The 25,917-nt window shown below is 50.5% G+C and overlaps 8 protein-coding genes across 8 annotated transcripts; 5 read left to right on the top strand and 3 right to left on the bottom strand.

The window, feature by feature from the left end:
* Positions 1-839: 839 nt before the first annotated feature.
* On the top strand, positions 840-2,657 carry ACHE_10346A (Zn(II)2Cys6 transcription factor; the record flags this gene model as incomplete). The annotated part of the gene is made up of 2 exons (XM_043278253.1): positions 840-1,704; positions 1,759-2,657. The coding sequence occupies 2 exons, from the start codon at positions 840-842 to the stop codon at positions 2,655-2,657; spliced, it is 1,764 nt and encodes a 587-aa protein (XP_043131466.1).
* Positions 2,658-3,390: 733 nt separating this feature from the next.
* On the top strand, positions 3,391-4,789 carry TVP38 (TVP38/TMEM64 family protein; the record flags this gene model as incomplete). Its single annotated transcript, XM_043278242.1, has 3 exons — positions 3,391-3,887; positions 3,947-4,363; positions 4,423-4,789. The coding sequence occupies 3 exons, from the start codon at positions 3,391-3,393 to the stop codon at positions 4,787-4,789; spliced, it is 1,281 nt and encodes a 426-aa protein (XP_043131465.1).
* Positions 4,790-5,848: 1,059 nt separating this feature from the next.
* aof2 (putative lysine-specific histone demethylase Aof2) lies at positions 5,849-9,157 on the top strand (the record flags this gene model as incomplete). The annotated part of the gene is made up of 1 exon (XM_043278231.1): positions 5,849-9,157. The coding sequence occupies one exon, from the start codon at positions 5,849-5,851 to the stop codon at positions 9,155-9,157; it is 3,309 nt and encodes a 1,102-aa protein (XP_043131464.1).
* Positions 9,158-9,512: 355 nt separating this feature from the next.
* Positions 9,513-10,760, bottom strand: trr1 (thioredoxin-disulfide reductase TRR1; the record flags this gene model as incomplete). Its single annotated transcript, XM_043278220.1, has 3 exons — positions 9,513-9,715; positions 9,776-10,675; positions 10,739-10,760. The coding sequence occupies 3 exons, from the start codon at positions 10,758-10,760 to the stop codon at positions 9,513-9,515; spliced, it is 1,125 nt and encodes a 374-aa protein (XP_043131463.1).
* Positions 10,761-11,411: 651 nt separating this feature from the next.
* Positions 11,412-15,821, bottom strand: ACHE_10342S (uncharacterized protein; the record flags this gene model as incomplete). Its single annotated transcript, XM_043278209.1, has 4 exons — positions 11,412-12,223; positions 12,279-12,777; positions 12,828-14,224; positions 14,279-15,821. 4 exons carry the CDS (start codon positions 15,819-15,821, stop codon positions 11,412-11,414), a joined length of 4,251 nt encoding a protein of 1,416 aa, XP_043131462.1.
* Positions 15,822-18,582: 2,761 nt separating this feature from the next.
* kexB (kexin kexB) lies at positions 18,583-21,137 on the top strand (the record flags this gene model as incomplete). Its single annotated transcript, XM_043278198.1, has 2 exons — positions 18,583-20,333; positions 20,390-21,137. The coding sequence occupies 2 exons, from the start codon at positions 18,583-18,585 to the stop codon at positions 21,135-21,137; spliced, it is 2,499 nt and encodes an 832-aa protein (XP_043131461.1).
* A 1,602-nt stretch (positions 21,138-22,739) lies between these two features.
* On the top strand, positions 22,740-24,332 carry SNX4 (sorting nexin-4; the record flags this gene model as incomplete). The annotated part of the gene is made up of 2 exons (XM_043278187.1): positions 22,740-23,033; positions 23,145-24,332. 2 exons carry the CDS (start codon positions 22,740-22,742, stop codon positions 24,330-24,332), a joined length of 1,482 nt encoding a protein of 493 aa, XP_043131460.1.
* A 255-nt stretch (positions 24,333-24,587) lies between these two features.
* Positions 24,588-24,982, bottom strand: ACHE_10339S (uncharacterized protein; the record flags this gene model as incomplete). The annotated part of the gene is made up of 2 exons (XM_043278175.1): positions 24,588-24,710; positions 24,767-24,982. The coding sequence occupies 2 exons, from the start codon at positions 24,980-24,982 to the stop codon at positions 24,588-24,590; spliced, it is 339 nt and encodes a 112-aa protein (XP_043131459.1).
* Between the last annotated feature and the right edge of the window lie 935 nt (positions 24,983-25,917).

The raw sequence follows: 25,917 nt of genomic DNA, 5'->3' as shown, positions 1-25,917 counted from the left end.
GCTAAAGCTATATTCACACAATAAGTCCGGAATACCAGTAATTCGTCAGACGCCTGCTCTTATCAAACCTCGCAGAAGTTCCAGATATATAGGGATGTGCCAGAGCCCATGAGGTGGCACGTAACGCCCTCTACCAAGAGTTACATCGCTGCGACGACGTAAATAACCTCGCATGGCTCAGAAGCAAACAAGGACGACCTTGTTCTAAGAGAGGAACATCTGCTATCAGAAACCTTCTCTCAGTTGCGATGTTCTCTCTGACCGGCGCTATCTCATCATCTCGGTCGCGCGAGGAGCAGTCTGGCGGTGGATCCCACATTGCTATATATGGGCTGCTTCTTGACGGTATGGCTTTTCTATATCTACTTGCAGCAGAGCGGAGCTTCAAGGATGCGTAGATTGATATGCTGTTCTTGAATCAAATTTGTTAGGGTTATCATGATCTGCAATGACATGTATCACAGTAGTATCTCCACCGGTCTTCAAAAATAAGAGGACGTCTCCGACGTTGGTTTAGACTTGGCTACCAAAAGCTTTGTACTTTACAGCCTATTGTTTTCCTATCACCATACTGCATGAGTCGGTGGCGCTGTCTCTAATGATGCCCGATAATAGCCAGCTGCCATATGACATCACATGACATGCCTGCTAGGGTTGAGATCCCCGAGATCGCCGTTCAACCTGAATCCTTCAGATTAAACGGCGACCTTTACAAACGGATAATGTCCTTTGGAATCAATACATTCTAATATTCAAAACGAGAATAAAAGACTTTTCTTTTCAAGATCCCTAATTACCAAGGATAAAGAACCGCGGAGAAAGGAAAAGGTTCGATTACAATGGCCCGCCCATCGCCACTAGCGTGCATAGAATGCCGCCAACACCATGTCAAATGCGATGCCAAAACGCCCTCCTGCTCCCGCTGCTTAGACACCGGTATTAGTTGCAAATATCTCCCTTCGCGTCGTGGTCGAAATCGAAAAGCCCGCGATGGTCGCCGGCCTGAGTCCAGCACATTAGTCCCCGAGATATCGCGCCCCGGGGACTCTGGGCCGTTGGGGGGGGATATCATCAACTCCCCTTTTTCGAGTATGGGCAATATTACCAAAGACAATGCTTCCATTACTTCCAGAGCACATGGTCAAAGTCCTTTACCGGGGGCAAGTGCCCAAAATGACCTGGATCCTGACACACGACTCGTCCGTCAATACTATGAGAACTTCCATTCAGCACATCCTATCCTGGTTCCAGCAAATGAATATGAAAGGCGTGGGTACCCGGAATGCGTGCGGCAGGTGGTCCGGTTTATCGGAAGTCATTATTCGTTGTTAATATCTAGTGAATCGTTGCGGGAATCCACGGCTGTTCGATTAAGCTCCAATGACACGAGATCGCCATCGATGGTGAAGGCCCTCCTACTCTATTCGATAATCCTATACGCCCGTGGAGAGAATACAGAGGCCCAAGAATGGTTCTCACGAGCAGTCGATGGCGCATTGGAGCTTGGAATGCACCGCAAAGAATTTGCGACGATGTATTGTGACGGCCAGGAACTCGAAGCAGAGAGCCTACGGCGGACATGGTGGGAACTTACAATTATGGAAATATACATGGCTTCTTTTCAGAGGAAGATCACCTTGCGGTGTGGTAGCATCGCCCACGATGTTGGACTTCCTTGCGAGGAATCAATATATGCAAACAGCAGTACCATCCCCCCGGCACCCTCGTTTTCTGATTTTAGCCGACGCATGTTCTTAGACGATGACGGTGATACTACTGAGTCCCGTTATTCGTCGTACAGCTATCGCATTGATGCTGCGTATATTCTAGCGCGAGTACTCGTTCTCAACAGTCTGGGCGAAACACATCGAGATCACCTGCAAGCAGTGGAGAATGCACTTGTCAGCTGGACAAACCACCTTCCGCCAAACAAGGTCGATATTGTGGATACATATGGCGTTGTCGACGAGATGCTCTTCCAAGCGCACACCATCATTCAATACGCTGCGATGCTTTTGCACCTTCCTCGGAGTAATATTCGACCAGCTGTACCAGACGCGGAAACTGTTACGTGTCCGATCACTCCTGCTCGCTTGCCGCCATCGTTTACCCGCCATGTGCACGATATTAAGGCTACAGAAGCGTCAAAGCAGCTGTCTAACCTACTTTCCATGCGTCCCAACGTTCAGAGATATAGCCCGTTTATCATCTGCAGCCTCGCCCTGTGTGGTCTAGTTCAGCTAGCCACTAGTCGAATCCATTCGCCCGAATGTTCAGAGCATCATCGCAACCGCGTCGTTCTCGTCCTCGGGTGTCTAAAAGTACTCAAGCGGAACTGGTCTATCGCACAACATGCATATCAGCATGTCCGACAAGCGGCGGCAGAGACATTTGCTGCCTCGTCTGGACCTTTGCGATGGTTTCAGAGTCATGGCAGTAGCAATTCGTCTGCTACTTTGAAGAACGGTCCTGTCAGTGGACGATCTTCTGTCGAAGGTCCTGAATTGCTCAACGTTGGTGGGAATCTTCCTGCAATGCCTCCGACAAATACAGACGGGCAGGACATGTTTTCCCAGGGGCTTTTGTCGGCGTATATTGATCCCACATGCAGTGATCCGTCGTTTTTGAATAATATTTTCGACATGGAGCTGACATAGCGTGTGGGCTCCAGTGTTAAATACATGTTTATAAAAACTAATTGCATATCAATAGTTCAATTCCTCATGTACATACTTTCAATAAAGCATTTTTGTCGGTCAATAGTCTAGTAAATATACTGCTGAGATGATGTCTGCTATGACAGACATAAAGCTTCTTCTGCATGAGAAATAGGGCAAGTAACACAATTAAGTCTGAAAATCTTTGATCTGCTGCAATATTCCGGCTGTATTCTGCAAGGCTGTTAAGCTTATGCTTGTTCCAATAAACTTGGCAGAACTCACCGCGCCTCCTCTAACTCCAAAACACCACCACCACCACCACCACCACCACCACCACCATCATTTCACAACGTCGCTCTCATCATGCCTTCCTAACTACATGGACTCTCCTTTTCTCTCCATCCTATCTTTTCTCTTTTATAGTCGACTGGAATCGACTCATCCGTCCGAATCCGTTTCCTCCCGATAGCTCTCGCTGACGTCGGAGAATTGTTGTCGGTGACGGCTTCTCCTTTCCCCAGTTCCTTATAGCGAAATTTTGTACGGACTTCGTTTATTGATTGAGTTACCGAGTACAATTGTTATCAAAATCGCATTTCGATTGTTCGATTATTGGATCTTGACCGTTTCGCCGTTGCGCAAGTCCTCCACTTCTTGTCGATCCCTGTCATCGTCAAAAATACCCAAACACGCGGGAGATCATAATCAATAACCGCTCCATTCACACAAGATGCCCGCGGATTATGCTTCCACGGCCCGGGCTCTTTCAATTTCGACCTCGCCAGAACCTCTCTCCCCTGCTGACGAAGACAGCCGCCCGCTATGGGGCCATCGGTCAGCCACGAGCCGGCGGAACTCCCCACGCGCCGAGCCAAACAAAGTGACATCGACATCTACAGGTGAAGCTACGGCTACATTCCGTGATAAGGTGGTCCAGCGAGGAGCGCAGATATGGCGACGCATCGGTTCGACATGGCGCAAAATGAATTGGTGGCAGAGATCGGGTGCGGTGGCCGCCGTGGTGGCCTCGATTGCATTGGCGCTGGTGTTTTTGTATTTCACGAGTCAGATATTCCATTGGATGGCGCCGGTTGTGGAGGACTGGGAGAGGTCGTGGACTGCTTTTTTGGTGCTTTGGCTTTGTGTTTTCTTTGTTTCGTTTCCGCCCCTGGTAGGGTGGTCGACGTTCGGGACGATGGCGGGTTTCATTTTCGGAGTTTGGAAGGGGTAGGTATCGCTATATTCCCTACGCTATTTTGGACACTGACTGATGGATTTGTTGGCAGGTGGCTTCTCTACGCCTCGGGAACTATACTTGGATCGACGGTCTCCTTCGTTGTCTCGCGGACAGTTCTATCCAGATTCGTTAACCGTCTGATGGAACGTGACAAGAGATTCGCCGCTCTCGCGTTGACCCTGAAGTATGATGGACTCAAATTGCTGTGCATGATCCGCCTCTGTCCTTTACCATATTCGATATGCAACGGCGCGGTGTCGACGTTCCCAACTGTCCATCCTTTGATGTATGGATTGGCAACGATAATCATATCACCCAAACTGCTAGTGCCGGCATTCATTGGTAGTCGACTACGCCTTCTTTCCGGGGATGAGAAAATGAGTGCAGGATCGAAAGCGATAAATATCTGCAGTATTGTTTTCACCGTTGGAATTGGAGTTTTTACCGGATGGTATATTTACAAGAGGTACGGTGATTCCCAAGCGGTCTTTTCGCATTCCTATGCTAAATTCGCGGTGTTATTAGGACACTGGCCCGCGCCAAAGAACTCGAAGCCAAGGAACGAGAGGAAATCCGGAATTCGCTAGACCGCGACCACTCTGCTCGTCGTCCTCACCGCGCTTTCTCAGAGGATCCGAACGCCAACATTGCCGCCACGACTCTTGCCCGCGATGAAGAGGAGCGTGCTGGATTCCATGACTTCGATGACGATAATGTGGACATTGTGATTGATGATGAAAGCGATGATGGGAGCTCGAGCCCAGCGAAGAATGCAGTGAGTCCGTACCGAGATGAGTTTACGGACAATGACTCGGACGTATTCAGGGATGGGGATGAGCCTGAGCGTGAGACATACCGGATGCATACGCATATCCGGTCAAATCAGGGGTGATCTTTGCAGGTACCCTTCATTTTTATCTTACCTTCTCTTTTCCTTTACGTGTTGCAATATACTGTCGCGTCCGGAGGATGCATCTGAATACCAGGGCGTGCTGCAACGACCAGACTTCCCATTGTCCTAGATTCGTAGAGCCCATGCTTCCCATTGGTATCCGAAAGTATCTCGATCCAATATTCCAAAAGAATATCGAGTATTTAAGGTAGGGATTAGGCAAGACTATTGACGCATCTCTTCCGGGGACGCAACTGGAGCGCACTAAACCGGTTAGCCTGAAGAAGTCACAGTCCAGTTTGAAATCACACGCGCCACAGCATACCCTGACCCCTGTCAGCATCCCGTGCTTATTCCTTATTGTCCTCTTTTCCTTTCTTTCCTTTTTCTTCTTGTCCTTCTCTATAGTCTATATTCATTCTCTTTTCTTCCGTAGTCTTGAAGGTAGAGTTCTGCAGAATGCGGCGGCGCGGACTGGAAACTACGCAGGAGCATCTCGGCCGGCGACCCGAACAAGAAAGAGCACTCCTAGAGAATCAGCCCATCGTCTACTACCATACCGCCTTCATTCATCCAACCGCTATATTGTACTTTACAGCGATTGATCTTTGCTGAGTTGGTCAGCAAAGAGTGAGGGAGTATCAATCTGATCACATACTTCTACAGGCAAGTCATTTCGCACGATCCAGAGAGACCTTCCTATCCCAGACCCTATCATTCACCGTGACATGCTGCATTCCCGTTAATAGTGTCTCTTCTAACTGTACCATAGGGATAAACACACTCCCCGGTCCCATCTATTCATCTATTCATACAATAATCATTCTACCTCTACTATACCTCCGTTGTGCAAGTGGACCCACCATGGACGGAAGACTCGAATTTTGATACTGGCCCATGTTCCCGGCATGGAGGCGTATATCTGACGTCTGTCGTTGCTATCCGCTCATTTACATGGTAAACTACAATACTGCCGCTTCCTGAGGCAGACTGATACATCATTACTATACTTACTGGCTGCATACGGTTACGTTAAGGGTTGGCCTTTGCACAGCAAGCATGGAGACGACGGCTTCTGTTGAGACCCAGGGCTTAAACGGGCAATCCTCTGAGACTCTACGCATCAGACAATACATGCCAACCACGGAGACTCTGAGACACAGCTCGAATGGCTATTCATCCGAGACCCTGCAAATCAAGCAATACATGCCACCTACACGGACCCAATCAAATGGCAACGCACAATCACCGCAGATTCCTTCACATCAGTCGTTACCTGAATCCCCTGCCAAACATCCGCGGAGCGCACGCCAGAGCGGTGACGCAGAGTGCCACACTGGGATGGAACGTTCAGATTCGCAGGAGGGTTCATACATCAACTTTAGGATATCCAAGAAGGTCACAGACAGTGGACTAGATGATGGATTACTGAGCACTGAGACGGATACGAACACTAGCACACCTAATGAATCTATGACCTCTGCCTCTTTATTGTCCTCCGCCAATCCAAAAAAATCCGCGTCGCCTTTGAATCCTGTCCATTCGTTTCCATCTACCTCGTCCTTCGGGTCCCCATCCTATGTGATTGACAGCAAGAACGATCTTGCCAGGTTCCGTCCGAAATCGTCCATCCCATCGGGCCTGTCTGCTGCAGCATACGGCCAGCAATGTGTTGCAGCGGCGTATGCTTCTCGCCTCAATCCTTATGCTTTGCATCCAAACGAGCAGGAAGCTTTACAAGATCATCTGTGTCATCTGCATGTGACAGTGTACCTAAACATACGCAATCGGATTCTTCGACTCTGGACTCGGAATCCGCTAGTCAGCGTTTCCAAGGACGAGGCTCTCGGATGCGCCAAGGACTACCGTTGGATGAATCTTGCTTCATTTGCATATGAATGGCTGCTTCGGAATGGCTACATCAACTTTGGATGTGTCGAGATTCCCCTACCTCCAGCTCCTGCCGTTCCCGCCAAACCAGGGCGGAAAAAGGACGGCCCTGTGGTCGTGGTAATCGGTGCTGGTATGGCAGGACTAGGTTGTGCGAGGCACCTGGAAGGCCTTTTCAACCAATACCACGATACCATATCCAGTGAGCCACGCGTAGTGGTATTGGAAGGACGACGTAGGATTGGCGGCCGGATCTATTCACATCCTCTGCAAAGTCTCAAGACGTCTGACCTACCATCTGGACTCGTTCCTAAGGCTGAGATGGGCGCACATATTATCGTGGGATTTGACCATGGCAATCCGATGGATCCAATTATTCGCGGTCAACTGGCTCTTCCGTATCACTTACTACGCGATCTCTCGACGCTCTACGACATTGATGGCACACCGACAGATGAAGTGCAGGATGCTATGGTCGAGAGTCTCTACAACAACGTATTCGATCGTTCTGGGCTCTATCGTCACAAATCCGTAATCTCGCGGACTGCTGAAGGCGATCGAGAATTGATCGATTCAGGCCGTGATCTGACAGTAAGCGACGGTCTAACGGTACGACAGTACGAGGAAGCCAGGGCTGCAGGTACTGTCGGGTTATTAAAACCAAATAAACGAGTCCGTCGAGGCGTGGGTCACAAGACGGCAGATATCAAGACCAAGGTTGCTCCCGTCGCAGATCTCGGCCCTGCAGAAGAACAACCTGCTGCTCTGACCTGTCAAACTATGGGATGGAAGCTGAACGCCGGGATTTCCGTGAACACGACGCTAGATTTGGACCCCGTCGCAAAGGCTTCAGATCAGCAAACGTTGGGTGCTGTACTGGATGAAGGTGTCAGGCAGTACCAGCGCATGCTTCCGCTTACCCCTAAGGACATGAGATTGTACAACTGGCATTTTGCGAATCTGGAGTACGCAAATGCCGCGAACGCGGGTCAGCTCAGTCTTTCTGGTTGGGATCAGGATGTGGGGAACGAGTTCGATGGTGAACACTCTCAAGTGATCGGTGGTTATCAGCAGGTGCCGTATGGGCTATTTTCCTTGCCTTACAAACTTGACATCCGCACGAACAAGAATGTCTCCAAGATTCTTTATGACACAACCGGCACTCGTCAAGGGAAAACGGTCGTCCAATGCGAAGACGGCGAAGTTATCCAAGCAGACAGGGTGGTGTTCACCGGTTCTCTTGGGATTCTGAAAAGCCAGAACATTGAATTCTCTCCTCCTCTTCCTGACTGGAAGCTTGGAGCGATTGAACGGCTTGGATTTGGCCTCTTGAACAAGGTGATCCTGGTATTCAACCAGCCATTCTGGGATACAGAGCGGGATATGTTTGGACTTCTACGTGAGCCTACGAACCCTGAAAGCTTGAAGCATGAAGACTACGCGGCCAATCGAGGACGGTTTTACTTGTTCTGGAACTGTCTGAAGACAACGGGTTTACCGGTTCTCATTGGTCTGATGTCTGGAGATGCAGCACACCAGGCCGAGTGTATCCCGGACGCAGAAATCGTGACTGAAGTTACCAGTCAGCTCCGCAACGTCTTCAAGGATGTAGCGGTTCCTGACCCGCTGGAGACGATCGTTACGCGATGGGGCACGGATAAGTTTACCAGAGGCAGTTACTCTTTTGTTCCTCCCCAGTCACTTCCTGGAGATTATGACTTGATGGCCACACCGGTTGGGAATCTACATTTTGCTGGTGAAGCCACCTGCGGCACGCACCCTGCGACTGTTCACGGAGCGTACCTCTCAGGATTGCGCGCCGCATCCGAAGTCATCAACACCATCACTGGCCCAATCGAGATCCCACAGCCACTCGTCCCAGAAAAAGGCAGTGTCAGCAACACCCCCGTCACAACAGGCCAGAAGCGGAAGGAACCCGCAGCGCCAACACCGTCCTCGACAGACCGACAACCACCCGCTCGAACCAACAACTCCTTCATCCCCGCCGAAAAAGCCCTCCGCGACGCCTACAACACAGCCATGTGGGACGCTATCTATGCCGAAATCGGCCATCCACAACCCCGTCCCGCAAAAACAGGCCTAAACCCCTTTCTCTTCTACCAGAAGGACTACTGGCTGCAAGCGCGCGAGCAGGCTGACGATCAGAAACGTGCCACGTCCAAGAATTGCAATGCGAAAGCCGCGCGCGATGAAGTCCGTCAGGTTCTGGGGCTTATGTGGAGACAAGCGGCGGAGGAGATTCGACGGCCGTATCTTGAGCAGGTGGAGGTGAATCGGCGGATGAATGAGAAGGCTGCGGAACGGTGGCGGCGAGAAGCGATGGAGTGGGAGAGGAGGTCGTATGAGGTTAAGGATCGGTGGTGTAAGGAGAATCCGTTTGAGAGCTGGCAGCCTGAGTCTTCTACGGCCAACGGTGCTAATGCTTCGGTTTCAAATCCATCGACTAATCCGTCTTGAGACCTGTTGTTTTCTATTTCCCTTCTTATGACGTCAAAACAGCTACTGCAGTGCAGTGCAGAGAATAACCTGTAAACCCAATTTATGAGTTACAATTCTATATCTATCGACTGAAGTAGCCCCTTAAAAGGCGGTAAAATCCAAGGTAACACTGAAATTAACAGTGGCAGCGATACAAGAAAACACGCTGAACGAAATCTAATATGGCAAGATGACAGATGACACAAATCATGACAAAATATGAATAATCATTACATAGAGAAACCAGAGAACCAACCAATTAGGAAGGAATCATGATATCAAGGGAATCGGTAGGTGGAGTTTAGAGGAGAAAAGGTGAAATAGAGGAGGCTGCTTAGAGGAGAGGGTTCTGCTGGTACTCAGCGGTACCACCTTGGGAGTCTTTCCGGCGCTCGGTGCCAGGGACCTCCTGGGCGGCGGGCTGGATGGTCGAGCCCTCGGCCTGGTTGGTAGCCTGGGTCTCAGCCTGAGGGGGAGACTCAGATTCAGCTTCGGCGATGAACTTCTCGGCTTCGAGGGCAGCGATGCAGCCAGATCCTGTTTCAATGTATTAGCGTGTTTTCCTGAGAATTATTGTAGCAAGGGTATATAACATACCAGCACTGGTGATAGCCTGTCTATACCGCTTGTCCTGGACGTCACCGCAAGCAAAGACACCCTCGCGGCTGGTGTAGCTGGTACCAGCCTTAGTAATGATGTAGCCATCCTCGTCGAGGTCGACCTGACCCTTGACCAGGGCGTTGGCGGGGTCGTGACCAACAGCGTAGAACAGACCGTTGGCATCGACGACTTCCTCCTGGCCGGAGACGGTGTCTTTGACGCGGAGGTGGGTCATGAGACCCATGGGCTTGTCCTCACCCAGCACTTCGGTGGCAACGGAGTTGAAGCGAACGGTGACCTTGGGATGCGAGAGGAGACGGTGGGCCATGGTCTTGGAAGCACGTAGCTTGTCGCGACGGACGAGGACAGTGACGTGGCTGCCGTACTTGGCGAGGAACATGGCCTCTTCGGCGGCGGAGTCACCACCACCAATGACGAAGAGCGGCTTGTTGCGGAAGATGGGCACGGCACCGTCGCAGACAGCGCAGGCGGAGATACCGTTCTGCCAGAACTTCTCCTCCCCGGGGAGATTGAGACGGCGGGCGTTGGCACCGGTGGCGATGATGACGGCGTCGGCGGTGTGGGCGGGCGCATTGTCGGGGCCGTCGTTGTATTCGGTCCAGAGCTTGAAGGGCTTCTGCGACAGGTCCAGCTTGGAAATGGTCTCTGTGATGACTTCTGTGCCGAAGCGGATGGATTGTTTACGCATGGCCTCCATCAGTTCGGCGCCGCCAATGCCATCGGGGAAACCGGGGAAGTTCTCGATGTCGGTGGTGGTGGTGAGCTGACCACCGGCCGCGGTGCCGTTGGCCAGCATACCCTCATAAAGGACGGGCTTCAATTCCGCTCGCGAGAGGTAGACGGCGGCAGTGTGTGCGGCGGGGCCGGAGCCGATGACTGGAGAGATCAGGTCAGGTACCTGCGAAAGAACAGTACAATGGGATGTGAAGGGATACTTACTAACAACCTTGGTGTGCACCATTCTGGAAGACGAATTGACGCTCGTTGGCGCCGTAAACGGACTAGAGAGAACAGAGGCAGACGGAGAAGATTTCTGATGTAGAGAAGAGGCAGCAGCCGCGGTCAATCCTAAAGAAGACCGGATGGAGAGAGGAAAACGACGAAAGGCGGAGGAAAACAACTTGACGGTTTTGCAGAGGGATTTCTTGGGGAGGGGAGGATAGAGGGGGTTTTAAAAGAGGATCAGAGGTGGTGAGAGACGGAAATGGAAGAAAAGAAAAAAGCGGAAGAGGGGACAGAATGGATTATTAAGGCGAGGGGCAGTGGAGCCAGAACTTGACAGATTACGGATTACAGCCTTTTATAGAAAATAAACGAGATAGAAGAGAGAGAAGAGAGAAAAAAGAGAGAAGAACATAAAAGAACGGCCCATATTCCAGCTTCTGGAATGAATAATTGTGCTTCTAATCAAGTCTGGCGAGACCGGTCACGTGGATGTGCTTAGCAAGCGGTGCGGGCGAGACTTTATGCTCCCAGATTCCCAGATTGATAATCCCGGTCATCATAATTGCATTATCTGATCTCATCAATCATGTCACGTGCAGAGTATACTAATCAACAACGCCAAATAAAAGAAGATAATCCGTACTATCATAAGGAAGAAAAAATTGAATCACAGGTTACGTCCAAACCACTTCTTCCTCTTCCGCCCCTCCTCCGATGCCGGTCCCGCTCCCACATCCGCATCACTGTCCGAGTGGTCCTCCGCCTGTCCATGTTGATCTCCGTTATCGTAGTTTTCCCCATCCGACTCGACTTCGTCCCCTTCGGTTTCCTCTCCATTTCTATTATTCTCCTGGCTCAGATGGCCACCCTTCTTCACTCCCAGCCACTTCTTCCACCCCTTAGTCACCCGCGTCGCCGGCGGGTCATATTCCACCCCGTCATACCGTAACATCGGAACCAGCAGTTTATACGGTGTCGTGATCCCAGCGGGGTCTTTCGGGTTCAGCTCCAGATTCAACGTAATCGCCAGACCGCCTTCCAGGTTAACCAGACCGCCCATTCCGTCGTCATCCCCTGTAGTAGTGTTGGTCGTGCTGTTAGTGTTGCTCGTAGTCGATTTCTTCGACCGAATCGAGCCCCGTCGGCTGGGGTTCGTAGGTCGGCGGAAAAAGGACCCGGGTCCAGTTCCGGCTCCGGTTCCGGGTCGGTTGAATGACTCGGTTGATCGTGGCGGTCGGAGCGAACTATTGCTTGATGGTGGAAAGGGGCCGTCCATGCTCATGCGGCGACTGGCTTTTCCGTTGCCTAGGTTGTCGAAGTCGATGTCCGTAGTTGGAGGGCGACCACGGCCTGAGAGGCGTCGTAGGAGTCCACCTGCCGGTCGGTCTCCGCGCGTTAATGACAATGTCCGCTTAAGCTTCCCCGGGCGAGGCTCTTCCTCGTCATCATCGATATCGGGTGTCACTGGTGGAGTGAAGCCTAATACATTGTTAGACGGCTCAAAATCAAAAAAAAAAAAATCATAGAAACATACCAGGCTGATACTCCCGAATCGAACACCAGTTCCGTCGTGGAATCAATCGCTTGTTATTCCGCGGCTTCCCATCAACATCATGGGTAAAGATCGGTATCATATCCTCATCCGTGTTCGAATCCATATGATGCACCTGGTTGCGCCTGTTGAGCATATCCGACACCATCTCAGTTTCCGGGAAATTTGCAATCGCTGATGAGATGATATTCGGCATGTACCGGTAATCCTTGTCCTTGGGGAGGCCCAGCTTGGGATTCGAATAGAACTGTCCCATGGCGGCCAGGTGGACATCGCCGCTGAGAATGGTGATTCGGATGGACTTGTCTGCAGCAAGGTCCTGGAGATCTTCGATCAGGAATGTCCGTTCGGCCTTGTGGTGTTTGGCGGTCCAGTGGTCGTCGTATATCTCGATCTTGCCACCGTTTTTGTTCACCAGGCCGCCAAAGAGTCCTGCTTTGCCTAGAGACTTGCGGCTGTTCAGGATATTCTTGAGCATTGCCTACACCATGTTAGCCATTGAATCCGTTTCTGGGAAATAGAAGAACTCACCATTCGGGGATATGCAATGGGAATACTTGAAAGCACGAGCAGATGCTTGACCTCTCCCCGGTTCATCTCGCGATGGCATCTATCCCAGATGATATCACAAGTCGGTTCACTGAGAATCTCATGGCTCATCCGCTCGGTTCTCTCATCCAGACCCAGCAAAGTCACACCCTTACCAAGCGGGATGAACAGACTCCGGCTTCGTTCCTTGATATAAGGGCCTGGTCCAGCCCCCATAATCCAGCTGGGTTCATCATGTTCCGTCTCCTCAATGGCAGTCTGGTGCTGGAACAACAGGTAATATTTGAACGCAATACGTCCCAGACCCGAAATCACCGGACTCTGCATAAACTCGTCAGGGTACGATCCATACCCCTCGAGGATTTCGTGGTCATTCCACATGTTGACCATAGGAATCTGGGATCCCACCAACGAGAACAATCCCTGAGAGAACCACGTCAAATAGTTTTTCAGGAATAAGCTCTCCAGCTCCGCGCGAAACTCTGGATCGAAGGGCATGTTGTATTGATCTCCCAGATCCTTGATCTTGAGCCAATCTTGGAAATGTATAGATTCTGCCGTGACCTTGTCGTTGAAGATCTGGTCGCCTCCACCGATCACCACATGGAACGGTCGAGTCTGATGCTCGTTGAGGATATCGCGCCATAGAGGGTCTGGTCCGCAGAACTTGTTCGTGTCAACCCCAGGAGTAAATCCGTTGCCGCTGTGGAAGGTCATGTTCATCATCTGTGACTTGGCTGGGACCCAGAAACCCAACGCGGGACTGTGGTTGATGCGGTATGCGATCCGCTGCTGGGCTTCACCTAGTTCAACTTCGATATTGAATCGCCAGAAGGTGACATCGCGGTCTAGGTCCGCGTACAAGCGGATGCCGGTTAGCTCTTTGTACGCCCCAGCGACTTCTCCGTCCACTGTGTGGACCCGGTTGGCGGGCATTGGCTGCTTGACTCCTTCACTGCTAAAATCGAGGATGCTGGCGGATAACTCATATATCCCATCGTCGTCTTCCACATGCGACAGATCCAACTCCTCCTCGGTATGCTCCACGGGCTTGACGTACAGCGGCCTTCCGTCGCGTCCAAGTTTCATTAGCCCAGCGGTCGGGTCGACGTACTCGGGTGGAAGCTGGGATCCTTCGTCATCACCATTGACCACGACAGGCGGAGGAGGCAAGAGATCCATCGGCTGGGAGAAGAGTCTCAAAGTTGGTGCTGGCTCGTATACGGACTTGGAGTCCTGAGTCACGATCATGATGCTGCCTCTCCATGTCACCTTCTCAAACGGTCCATTGGGCCCATCAATCTGCACCCGTTTCATCCCTGTATACCGAAGCAGAGGACCGCTTCTCAAATGAAGCGATGGTTGGAAGGCTTTGTATGCTGCATCAATTGTCAATACCCCGTTGGACTCAAGTGGAATGGTAAGTTGCTTACACCTTGGCTTCTGAGAAGGCATCTGGTAATTCTTCGGAAGCCCTCTGCTTCGTCGACGATTGGAAGCTCCTTCGCCCCACCATGCCTTGATTCTAGCAACATCCAGATTCTGGAACTCGAAATCGGAAATGTTCAGCCTAGCCACCGGCGCATTCTTCCATTCGAATAATGGAGGTGGTGTGGGCGGTGGTACATTGAAAGAGACCGTGTTTCGTTTTGGCTTCAGTGGCGCAGTACACTCGTTCGACTCGTGAGATGGAAGGTCCTGCGGAACGGCCAAATCTTTCGTGACTGGTTGAACAGGCTCAGGTACCATTGCATTCTGTGCCAGATAGGCGCCCGCCGATGGCCGCTGAGAATTTGGCATGGCAGCTGAGGGTGCCCGTTGCTCGGCTGGTCTTCCTGGAAGATCGTGCGGGACAGGGATTGATGCCTGCCGTGGTGCTTGGTTCTCGTCAAGCATGACTCTCCTCGGAGGCACGGATACCGGGTCAGCTTGAGATACAGTCCTCTTGTGTATTACCGGAGTTTCCTGAGACGACTTTCCATTCACTAATGGCCGCGGCATCGGTCTTCCAGGGTGATGGCTGACTGACACAGCTCGCCGGGGAGCTTGACCAGCGGGTACAGGCTGACCAGCCGAAGGCTTAACGTAACGCATGTCATTACGAGGCACTGCGGCGTACCGAAACGACGACGGCTCTCTTGTGGTATTGGACCTCTGGATGTGACGTTCCTCCGGAGAATCACGGTACCCATCGGGAGTGTTTGTCCCTAATGAGGAATTGATACTTCTGGTCGTACTCCTAGTTGACCGGTCCAAGTTCATTTGCGGCGTTTCGACTTTGGGCTTCGGAGTCTCAAGAGCAGGAGAAGGGCTAGCAGATTCCTTAGCGGGAGCTGGTGCTGGTGCTGGTGAATCATGAGCTTCGCTCTCAGCCTTTTGCCGCTCCAATCGCTCTTTGACTTTCATCTCCGCTTCCATAACTCGAGCACGTTTCTCTTCTTTGCTAATTCCATCCAAGGCCACTTCCAGCTTCTGTAGAGGAGATCGGTCCGAAGCCCAGTCATGCCGCCGCTCTTTGGTCGAACGGGTGGTATCTGATCGACTTAACGGCGATGTCGGTTGGGTACTGAGGATCGTCTGTGGTGAGGCTCCCCGTGCGCTTTCGTCCTGCGGTACAGCGGGCTGCGGCAATGGACGTCTGCTCGGCGTTGTAGACTCGTCTTCCGTAGTCTCGGGCTCTGGGGGAAGTGGTTTATCGTCCCAATTTGGAGGCATATTCCTGGATCTCGCGGAAAATGAATTGGATGAACGATGATGCCCGCGGGCTGTTGGTGCTGGATATCTCCTGTATGAGACCGTCTGGGATCTGGAGACTTGGGCCTGAGGCGCTCGAGGATGGTATGCGACATCTCTCTCGTAGCCATTTTGCCGTCTACTTGATGGTATGCGTTCCACTCCTTTGTTCTCGGTCTCTTGCGATGGCATAGGATGTCCGTTGGTGGCATCTGCAAGTCTTCGGGAGGCGGCTGCTGCCATTGTTTATGGATGCGATCTCACCGTGAGGAACTTGTGAATCTAGATTAACGCTGCTCGATCAGCACTTCTGACTCTGAAGTAATTTATTATCAAATAGAACAGATGCGAGATATTGAGAGCATACATTATTTCCGGGTCGACTCTTCAACCGGGTAGTCTGTATTGGTTCTCTTTCAGGTCCACTGCTGGGTCATCGGCGACAGATATATACTGTGACTTGGATATACAATAAAAACAAAGTGTATAAAGGCGAAATATATTCAAGAAGAAAAAACAAGGGCAGAATTCAAAAAAAAATAAAAAATAAAGAGAGATATATCAAATCGCAAAGAGAACATGAGACGAACGTGAAGAGGAAGAGAGAAGAAAGAGGTGCGGTTTGCGACAAGGAAGCGATAAGAATAGTATTCCTGGTGGCTGGTCACCCCAGCCCTCAGCTCTGAATCTTATTTGTGGACTCAGTCAGACGGTGTAGAAGGTACTCTATTATAAGAAAATTGGAGAAAATCTTTTCAATTAGAAGAACTGGTTAAAATGATCACATTGGACGCATCAACTGCATAAGACTCGATGGTGGGGATGCTGTTGCCCGGCGATTTGACTGCTGCAGGTTTATTCACATTGTGCAGCTTTATCTGTATCTGTATATTATACTGGTAACATAGAAGACATCAGGATATATCACATCTGCTGCAAGTTTCTGAATGAAAGAATTGTCGAGTTTATAACCATTCACTGCTCCATATATCCGTATAGAGCCTTGTTTGCGCTTCCCAACGCTGTCGTCATGGGCATCATGGCACCCTTTACTCGTCAACTAACAAGCATCATTTGGTCTAATGTCTTTCGCGAGACAACATGAACCCAATGAGCAAATCTGGTAAGCTGTCGCTCACTCTGCGCTCTCCACGTCTGATATAGCCAGGCAAACACACCAACCAGAACGCCTCGAACCAACCGCGGACGAGTTGAACAACGTCTTACAAGCACCTCGGTCGTACTTGTATGGTATAGCCTAGCATGCTGTCGCCCAATACGAGCATGACGTTCCACCACAGTTTCTCGCCTTGCAAGACCTACTAAAAACGTGTTCCATCGATTCATGGACGGGGTCGGGGCAAGCCTCGAAGAATGGCTAGCTTGGGCCGAATAACTGCCACTCATGGTTGCTATTGGATTGAATAAGCGCTAGGGACAATCATTCGTCAGTTCAAATCTCATGCTTATGTACGGAGCAGCTTAGTACATAGCGTCTAATGTCCAATTAGTATTGAAACCCTGAGCAAATGACTTGCGGCAAGATAATGGTCTGCCAAGATTGAAAAATATTCTGGCGCAATGTTCTCCGGTCTGAATCTCAGCTTCATCCAGCGTTTCTCGTTGGCTACGTCAGTTCCGCATGATAATGACTCGAGGGACTCGATGAAAGATACTAAGGCGGATACACTGGATAGTGCGAAACCAGTCGTACCTCTTACCGTTTTAGTAAAAGAATTATAAAAGGGTTGACCGCAATTACTAAACAGTGTATAGTTAGTGTAAACTCCATAGAGTACCGCGAAGCTCTCAAGTCTTATTCAGGCCGATGGGCCCAGTTCTGGAGCAGCCGTCATCCATACTTCAGGAATTGAATGAAGTGCTTCCCCCGAAACCCGCTAAGGAGAGTCGAATCGAAGACCTTGAGCACATGTTGAATAGCCCTGCCATTGAAGAACATACCGCGATGCTTACAGGTCCGAGACCTCTGTTGAGCTTTGATGAAGAGACGGTTGTTTTTGATGAATTCAACGGCCCACAGGGTCTATGGACCAAACGTGTGAGTTGGCTCAGGGATTCTTCTGCTGGTTTGATGGATCCACACTGATGCATTATATCCAGTGCAATGAGCCACCACTCCTGATGGCGGTATCCGGATCAATACGGACACCATATATGTACGTTATTCCAAGGAAAAGGCGCAGGGAGTGAAAGCCAGGCTGCTGGAAATGTGTGGTAATCCTCTCGAGAAGACTAAATATTAAGTTCAATTCCCATTTGATGACTTTGTGACGAAGAGGCCTGAAGCATTTGGTCGGAGATCTTGTATAGAATGACATTTTCCTAATTGAGTGTTGCACTATACCATTTCCGGTAAGGTCCCTACTTCGTACAAGTATGAGAATGAAATACACCAGACAATGTTCTCTTATGTGTTTTTCGGAATAGTCTATGGCATTGTGTTCCATATACCATATATAACCAGGGTAAGCCTAACAGTACAAAATTGCACGCAAACAGCCAAATGCTGCGCCTCGATGAAAACGTGTCTTATGACTAAGCCCAACAAGGCGTACCCCTGGTAGAATAATCGGGTCAAAGAGGCTCATTTCGAGGCATAACAAAGAGAGAGAGAGGAAGATCAGTTAAGACGCGCAAGGCGAATTCCGTGGCTGCTTATTTTGATCTGTTACTCTGTACAGCGACATAGAAAAGCACAACTGTCCCGGCCGCGTCTGGCGGTGTTCATCCAACGATCCCAATTCCCCGTCGCATCTGATCTCTTTCCTCTTCCACGTTTCTCCTTCTTCTCCCTCTTTATTTTTTCCTCTGTCAGTCTTAGAGAATAACCTTCTATATATTTTAACCAACCAATTGTTCCTGCTTTCTCCCTGCTGGCTGGTTCCCGGCAGCTCATGGTACTCTTACTTGTCTGAACTCGTCTCGCCTCGGAGAGGCAACCCTCCCTAAGACCTCGAATCTCAACTCGGATTACAACCTGAAAATGCGTTTTCTCACCAGCGCAGCAGTAGCCTTGGGCTTCCTGTGTACAGCTTCTACGACAAACTTTCAACCCCGTTCTTACGATACCCACGACTTCTTCGCTCTACAACTCGATGAGTCCACGTTGCCCTCCGAAGTCGCCCAGGCGCTGGGCGCCCGCCACGAAGGCCAAGTAGGTGAACTACCAGGCCACCATACCTTCTCCCTTCCAAGAGAAGAGAGCTCGAATATCGATGCTTTGCTGCAGGATCTACAGTTGCGGAGGAAGTTACGGCGGCGGTCGGGAAATGGCGCGGCGTTAGATAAAAGGGAGGATGGCTTGGACGGCATCGTTTGGTCGCAGAAACTGGCTCTACGGAAACGATTGGAGAAAAGAATGCCTCCGCCAATAAATCAGCCGAGGAGCTTCTTCTCCAGTAAGACAGACGCACAAGCCGTTCAGACTCAGCAGGAGGTTGCGATGGCCCTCGGTATCACGGACCCGATCTTCGCGGACCAGTGGCATCTTTACAACACGGTACAAGTTGGGCATGATCTGAACGTGACGGGTGTATGGATGGAGGGGATTACCGGTCAGGGTGTTATTACGGCTATTGTCGACGACGGACTAGATATGTACAGCAACGACCTCCGACCCAACTACTATCCCGAGGGTTCCTACGATTTTAACGACAAGACTCCCGAGCCTAAACCCCGCCTTTACGATGATAAGCACGGTACGCGCTGCTCCGGTGAAATCGCGGCGGCTAAAAACGATGTTTGCGGTGTTGGAGTGGCTTACGACAGCCGAATTGCTGGCATCCGTATCTTGTCCAAGCCGATCGACGATGCGGACGAGGCGGCCTCCATCAACTATGACTACCAACACAATGACATCTATTCGTGCTCTTGGGGGCCTCCCGATGATGGACAGACCATGGAAGGTCCTGGGATTATGATCAAACGGGCCATCGTGAACGGCGTGCAGAATGGTCGGGATGGAAAAGGTTCAATCTTCGTCTTTGCCGCTGGCAATGGTGCAGCATCAGATGATAACTGCAACTTCGACGGGTACACCAACAGTATCTACAGTATCACGGTGGGTGCCATTGACCGCGCAGGCAAGCACCCAAGCTATTCCGAGTCCTGCTCCGCGCAGTTGGTGGTCGCGTACAGCAGTGGCTCCGGCGATGCGATTCATACCACCGATGTTGGTCTTGACACTTGCAGCAAGCTCCACGGAGGAACCTCCGCAGCGGGTCCGCTCGGCGCCGGCGTGGTGGCCCTCGCTCTCAGTGCTCGTCCGGACCTGACGTGGCGCGATACTCAATACCTGATGCTCGATTCGGCCATCCCGATTCACGAGGATGACGGAAGTTGGCAGATCACGAAAGCTGGACGAAAGTTCAGCCATGACTGGGGGTACGGCAAGATTGACGCATACTCCATGGTCCAGAAGGCCAAGACATGGGACTTGGTGAAACCGCAGGCTTGGTTTAACTCTCCATGGCTCCGCGTTCTTCATGAGATTCCTCAAGGCGAACAGGGCCTGTCTAGCTCGTATGAGGTGACTAGTGACATGTTGAAGAAGGCCAATATTGATCGGTTGGAGCATGTCACCGTGACCATGAACGTGAACCACACCCGTCGTGGGGACCTGAGTGTGGAATTGCGCAGTCCTGAGGGCATCGTCAGCCATCTGAGTACGGCTAGAAAATCCGACAATGCACCAGTTGGCTATGTTGACTGGACCTTCATGACTGTTGCTCACTGGTAGGACTCCAGTTCTCGTCCCATATTTCTGTTCTTCTAGACTAACTAGTTTTCAGGGGTGAGTCAGGAATCGGAAAATGGACAGTGATCGTCAAAGACACCAAAGTCAACGAAAACTCTGGAGAGTTTATCGACTGGCGGTTGAATCTTTGGGGAGAGGCCATCGATGGAGCCAATCAGCCTTTGCACCCGCTCCCGACGGAACACGACGACGACCACACCATCGAAGACGCCACTGTGGTTACGACCAGTGTCCAGCCCCAACCAACCAAGACCCAGGTCCCTGGTGAACCCAACGAGGCCGTCGACCGCCCTGTCAACGCTAAACCCAGCGAAACACAAGACCTCGCAACGACCACGATTGCATCTCCGGAGCCCCGGCCTCCCATGGAGACTCAATCCGCTATCCCCACCAGCACCCCTGTGTCTGAGAGCTTCCTGCCCTCATTCTTCCCTACCTTCGGTGCTTCGAAACGCACTCAAGCGTGGATTTACGCAGCCATCGGTTCCATCATCGTATTCTGCATCGGCCTCGGTGTCTACTTCAACGTGCAACGGCGCAAGCGCGCGCGTGACAACCCTCGCGATGACTACGACTTTGAAGTCGTCGAAGACGAGGATGAGTTACATGCCATGACTGGATTCTCGAGCCGTACCCAACGCCGGGGTGGTGAGCTGTACAACGCGTTTGCCGGGGAAAGCGATGAAGAATTACTCAGTGATGACGACGATGAAGGACCGTACCGTGATCACAAAGCACGAGAGACGAGTAGCGGAGAGCGTTATGACGAGCCGGAGAAATGATATAAGTACCTAAATCACCTTAGGTAATCTTGAATAGTTGGAATTCTGGTTTTACTTGCGTTTAGGTATTACTTTTGAGTATAAATTTGCTTGCGAGAGTGGAATAATCGGTACTTTGTATATACATAAAGAGAACACTCAATCAAATTCGAATCATGGGTGACTCTTGGTCCTTCCCAGCACTCGATATGATAGCCTTTCGTAGCTATAACACGATACGTATGTCTTCCTTCCCTGGGGGCTGTATGTGGCTCCGAACGTATTGTCCTCATAAAAGTGACAGCTCAAGCCCCGAGATGTTCGTTGGGAATGAAGGGTGATTGACATCCTAAGATGGGGGGAACTGGGGCTAGCTCAAAATTCATCGCCCTTAAGGGTAACAGACAATGCCACCTTGGTAATTGATTTCCCCCACCTTTCACAGTATCTGCCCGACTTGAATCCTGGGACCAAGAAAGATTTACTGATTATGTTTGTTGACGTAGACACATTCACCTTTCCTAACTTCGACCAGTGGATGAGGGCAATCAGTCCCTTCAGGGCCAATTTATGGCCATTCAGTTTGAGACTATACAGCTCACTGTGGAAAACTACCACCTAGTACTTGGCAGGCATCTGCCAGCTGTTAACTGCAGATAGATATTCATGCAGGAAAAAGGTACTGATTATCCTGAGGCCTGTTCCATGGCAGGTGACCAACCAGCTTTCCTAGCTTTGCCAGGTGCCGAAAGCCTTCTTCGAGGTACTTATTGCTTTGTCTATACCCTGGCTGATACTTGAGAGTCTTTGACTGTCCGTTATTTCTAGCAAAGGTTATATTCGACTTTGTGAGCATAGCCGATGCCCAGGGCACAATGTCCCATAGGGTAGAATGTTCAAAAAGATCCAATATCAACGTTAATTCCCAATTATCGACCTCTAGTTCGTAGAGCCATGTTAGAAAGCTCACAATAAAGCATGATCAACGTAACTTACTATCATCCAACTGTATAAGGTCTTCGGTCATGGCCAATCCTTGTGTGAACAGTATTTCTGATGGTCTCATCCACAGGTGTACGCTTTCTTTTGCCAATCTCAAGGGCCTAGACCCCGTGTTGATGCCATGCTTTATCTTATCATAGAGGTTTACGCCATCAAATATAGCATAACCCTTCAGAGACTTGGTACAATGTGCGCTGCTTTGATAACTTCATATGTCAGAGAAGCACCCATTGCCAGTAGCAGGCATCTTTGTTAAAGTGAATGTCTCGATGGCCTTGGAAATTAACTCCTCGAAGGCCATTCCAAAACGCTGTTTCTGTATTTCTGATGTGCTCTATTTCTATCTGGAAAGCCTTCTGCTCTAAGAAAACTGAAAACGGTAGGTAGAAGAAGGCACCCTTTCGGCGCTTTTTTAGGCAATTCTTGGCATTCCCGGCGATGACGCCGGTCTCCACCAATCCATTTTCCTCCGCAACACCGTCGCTATCTCCCTCTCTGCTATCTAATACTACATCTACGTCTTGTCCTTGAGGTCTTGCACACTAATTACTTAGACTATCCTCGAAAACAAGCGATAGACCTCTCTGGACCGCCAGATCAGCGCCTATCGAAAACCCCTCGATGAATCAGCACGACGACTTCGACAGCGTTTCGTGGAGAAACGAACCGGATAGTGACAACTCTCGTCCAACCACCTCCGGGACAGATACAGAAGAACAACGTGGACTCAACTACGATGTCAATGGCAAGCGAAGGATGAGTTCAGCCCACGATGAACCGCAGGCCGGGGCGTTGGCCGACGCTATCGACCTGGCAGGCATCGGTGACGGGGTTCTTGAATGCAATGTCTCATCGCCTTTGAAGGAGAATGATGGAACGAAGGACGCATATGTTTCATATTTGGTTACGACGCATGTGGGTGCTGTTCTATATTACTGCTGTTACTGCTTTACGTGATCTTCACGATGGTTGCCTGCGTAGCAAAGAGATTATGGATGAAAGTACTGACGAGATGATCGTGTACAGACCGACTTTAAATCCTTCCAAAAGCCGGAGTTTTCCGTGCGCAGACGATTCACCGACTTCTACTTCCTATACAAGACGCTTTATCGAGAATATCCTGCCTGCGCGGTTCCGCCGTTGCCTGATAAGCACAAGATGGAGTACGTGCGGGGAGACAGGTTTGGGCCTGAATTCACCACCCGTCGTGCTTGGTCCCTACATCGATTTCTCAAACGACTTACATTGCATCCTGTCTTCCGTCGAGCACCGATATTGACGATATTCCTGGAATCACCGGACTGGAATGCGCATATGCGGCTGCGCTCATCGCGCACTTCCCAGGGTTCATCGGAGACTGCCGGGGGAGCGGGGATCTTCGATAACTTTACAGATACCTTTGTCAACGCATTCACAAAGGTGCACAAGCCGGATCGTCGGTTCATTGAGGTTCGGGAGAAGGCGGACAAGTTAGATGAGGATCTCAACCATGTCGAGAAGATCGTGGGCCGGGTGGCCCGTCGCGAGTCGGATCTGGAAACAGACTATAACGAGTTAGCTACGCAGTTCCGCAGCTTGGTCAGTCTCGAACCCAACGTCGAGGTTCCCTTGCAGATATTCGCAGCTTCGGTAGAGGAGACAGGGCGCGGGCTCAAGACGCTCAAAGACCATACGGACCAGAACTACCTTGGTTCCTTACGGGACATGGAATCATACATCACCTCTGTCAAGAACCTGCTCAAGACCCGGGAGCAGAAACAACTCGATTTCGAAGCCTTGGTCGACTACCGCAACAAAGCGGTCGCCGAGCGGGACTCGCTGGCCGCCAACCCATCCTCCTACTACGCCTCCAACCCCCTCACCTCCTCCCCGGCCTCCTTCATCCGCTCCAAGATGGAAGATATGCGCGGTGTCGACCACGAGCAATCCCGGCGGGAACGGGTGCGCAAGCTGGAGCTGCGTATTGACGAGCTCACGCGCGAGGTGGACTCAGCTAAGACGACGTCGGAGATGTTCGATGAGGAAGTCGTACGCGAGGTGGCGGACTTTGAGCGGATCAAGGCGGCTGAGTTCCGGGACACGCTGGGGGATTTCGCTGCCAAACATATCGACTTTTACCAGGGGGTTATCAACACGTGGGAGCGATTTGTTGCTGATATGGAGGGCGAGGTGGAGGGGAATCCTGAGAGGACGGAGGATAATACAGAACGGTAGTTGAGAAAGAGGTTGATGGTTGCATTTTCTTTGCTAATTTGATATTTACGACTGCTTTTGGTGGATTGAAAAATGATTTGCTTGACATCAATGGCTGTAATGACGATATACTATGGTTTATTTCAGACAATTTCCATACCCAGTACATACCAACTTTTGTTCATCCTACGTATTAGACGATCTTAGTCGTAGGAAAAGAACTACATCATGACACCAGCCTATCGGAACAGGCAAACAACCCAACAGTCCGCTAATCTATTGAATCCGGTCCTTCTTCCGCTGGTACTCAGCACATTCAAAATCCACCGAACTGGGATCCCCCTGGGGCTCCAGGATGGCCGGGTCCAACGCCCGAGTGGTGAGATGTCTTGTCCGTTCCTGACCAATTAACCACCATTTTCTCATATCATCATATAAAAATAGAACACACTCACCTCACGATAGACCTGGTTAGCCGTCTTTGTGGAAGATTTCCCTCCAGCTATTAACTGAAGATAGACTTCGTGGTCGTAGCCGATCATGGAGGATGAGGATCGGGCGAAGTTGGCGCTAAGGGGCGGTTCATTGTCTTCTTTTTTCGACTTGGATTTGGATTGAGGTTTCAATTCCGTCGTAGCTGCTGGTGACGAATTACCGGTAGAGGAAGCCATAACCAGAGGCTATGTATCAATACCCCTGGGAGGGGGGTTCCGAAATTTCTAAGTGAAAAGACCCTGAATAGCGCACATCGGTCCCAGCGTGAAAATCCCACACTTATGTACTCCCCAGGCAACCAGACAATCATACTCCATTATTCCCTTATTTCGCCTTTTCGAACCTGGCAGATGGCGCTGGCAAGGCTGAGATGAGATGAGAAATGAAATTCACCCCGGTCTGGCATGGAGGCTGTACATACATTGATTGCATTTGGACAGGGTGAGGCGAGCTAGCAAAGCCACGCTGCAAAATATGTATCCGGGCTCCAGTATGCAGGTCTAGCCTGAAACACAATTCAGTTCCTTAAGATTATTGTGTGCCTGTTGATTGTTACTGCTGCAAGGATCCCCGTTATTGTGGCGGAGTTCTCATAATGCGGGTATAAATATAGGGCCAAATTTGGTAGCAATCAAACCAAGAACGGGTATCCCGGAGGCTGGTGCCTTCGGGGTATTGTTGTATTTTTCTTTTTTGGTTGCTGGGCGTTTTGTACATAGTATTTTTTAGTTAGCTGTTAATGCTATTGTGTAGTATCCTTGCGGAAGCCTTGCAACTTCGCATGCTTCTCTATCACAACCAAAAGCAAATCTAGAATATTGTTCAGTCATTTGCAATAATTTGTTAGCTACATGGCCAAACTTAAGTGGAATATTTCCATACAGCGCACTCCAAGCAGTGACACCGGTAATGACCAAGGTTGACCATTTAGTAAAACTTTGAGGAGACTCCTTAGGGACTCTAACGGCAGATATACCAGGAACAGTGAGGTATTCTTGCAGAGCACTGTCAATAGGCCGTCCCTAGTCATTCAACCAGCTTGTTTGAGAGATTACTGAAGCCCAGAGTAGTAATGATATGATCTCCGGCAACAAAATCCTACTCCTTCTCC

This window comes from Aspergillus chevalieri, chromosome 1 (genome assembly GCF_016861735.1).
Source record: "Aspergillus chevalieri M1 DNA, chromosome 1, nearly complete sequence".
Taxonomy (NCBI): Eukaryota; Fungi; Ascomycota; class Eurotiomycetes; order Eurotiales; family Aspergillaceae; genus Aspergillus; species Aspergillus chevalieri.
Note: the sequence above shows the minus strand (reverse complement) of the source record. Positions and strands in the feature narration are given on the sequence as shown.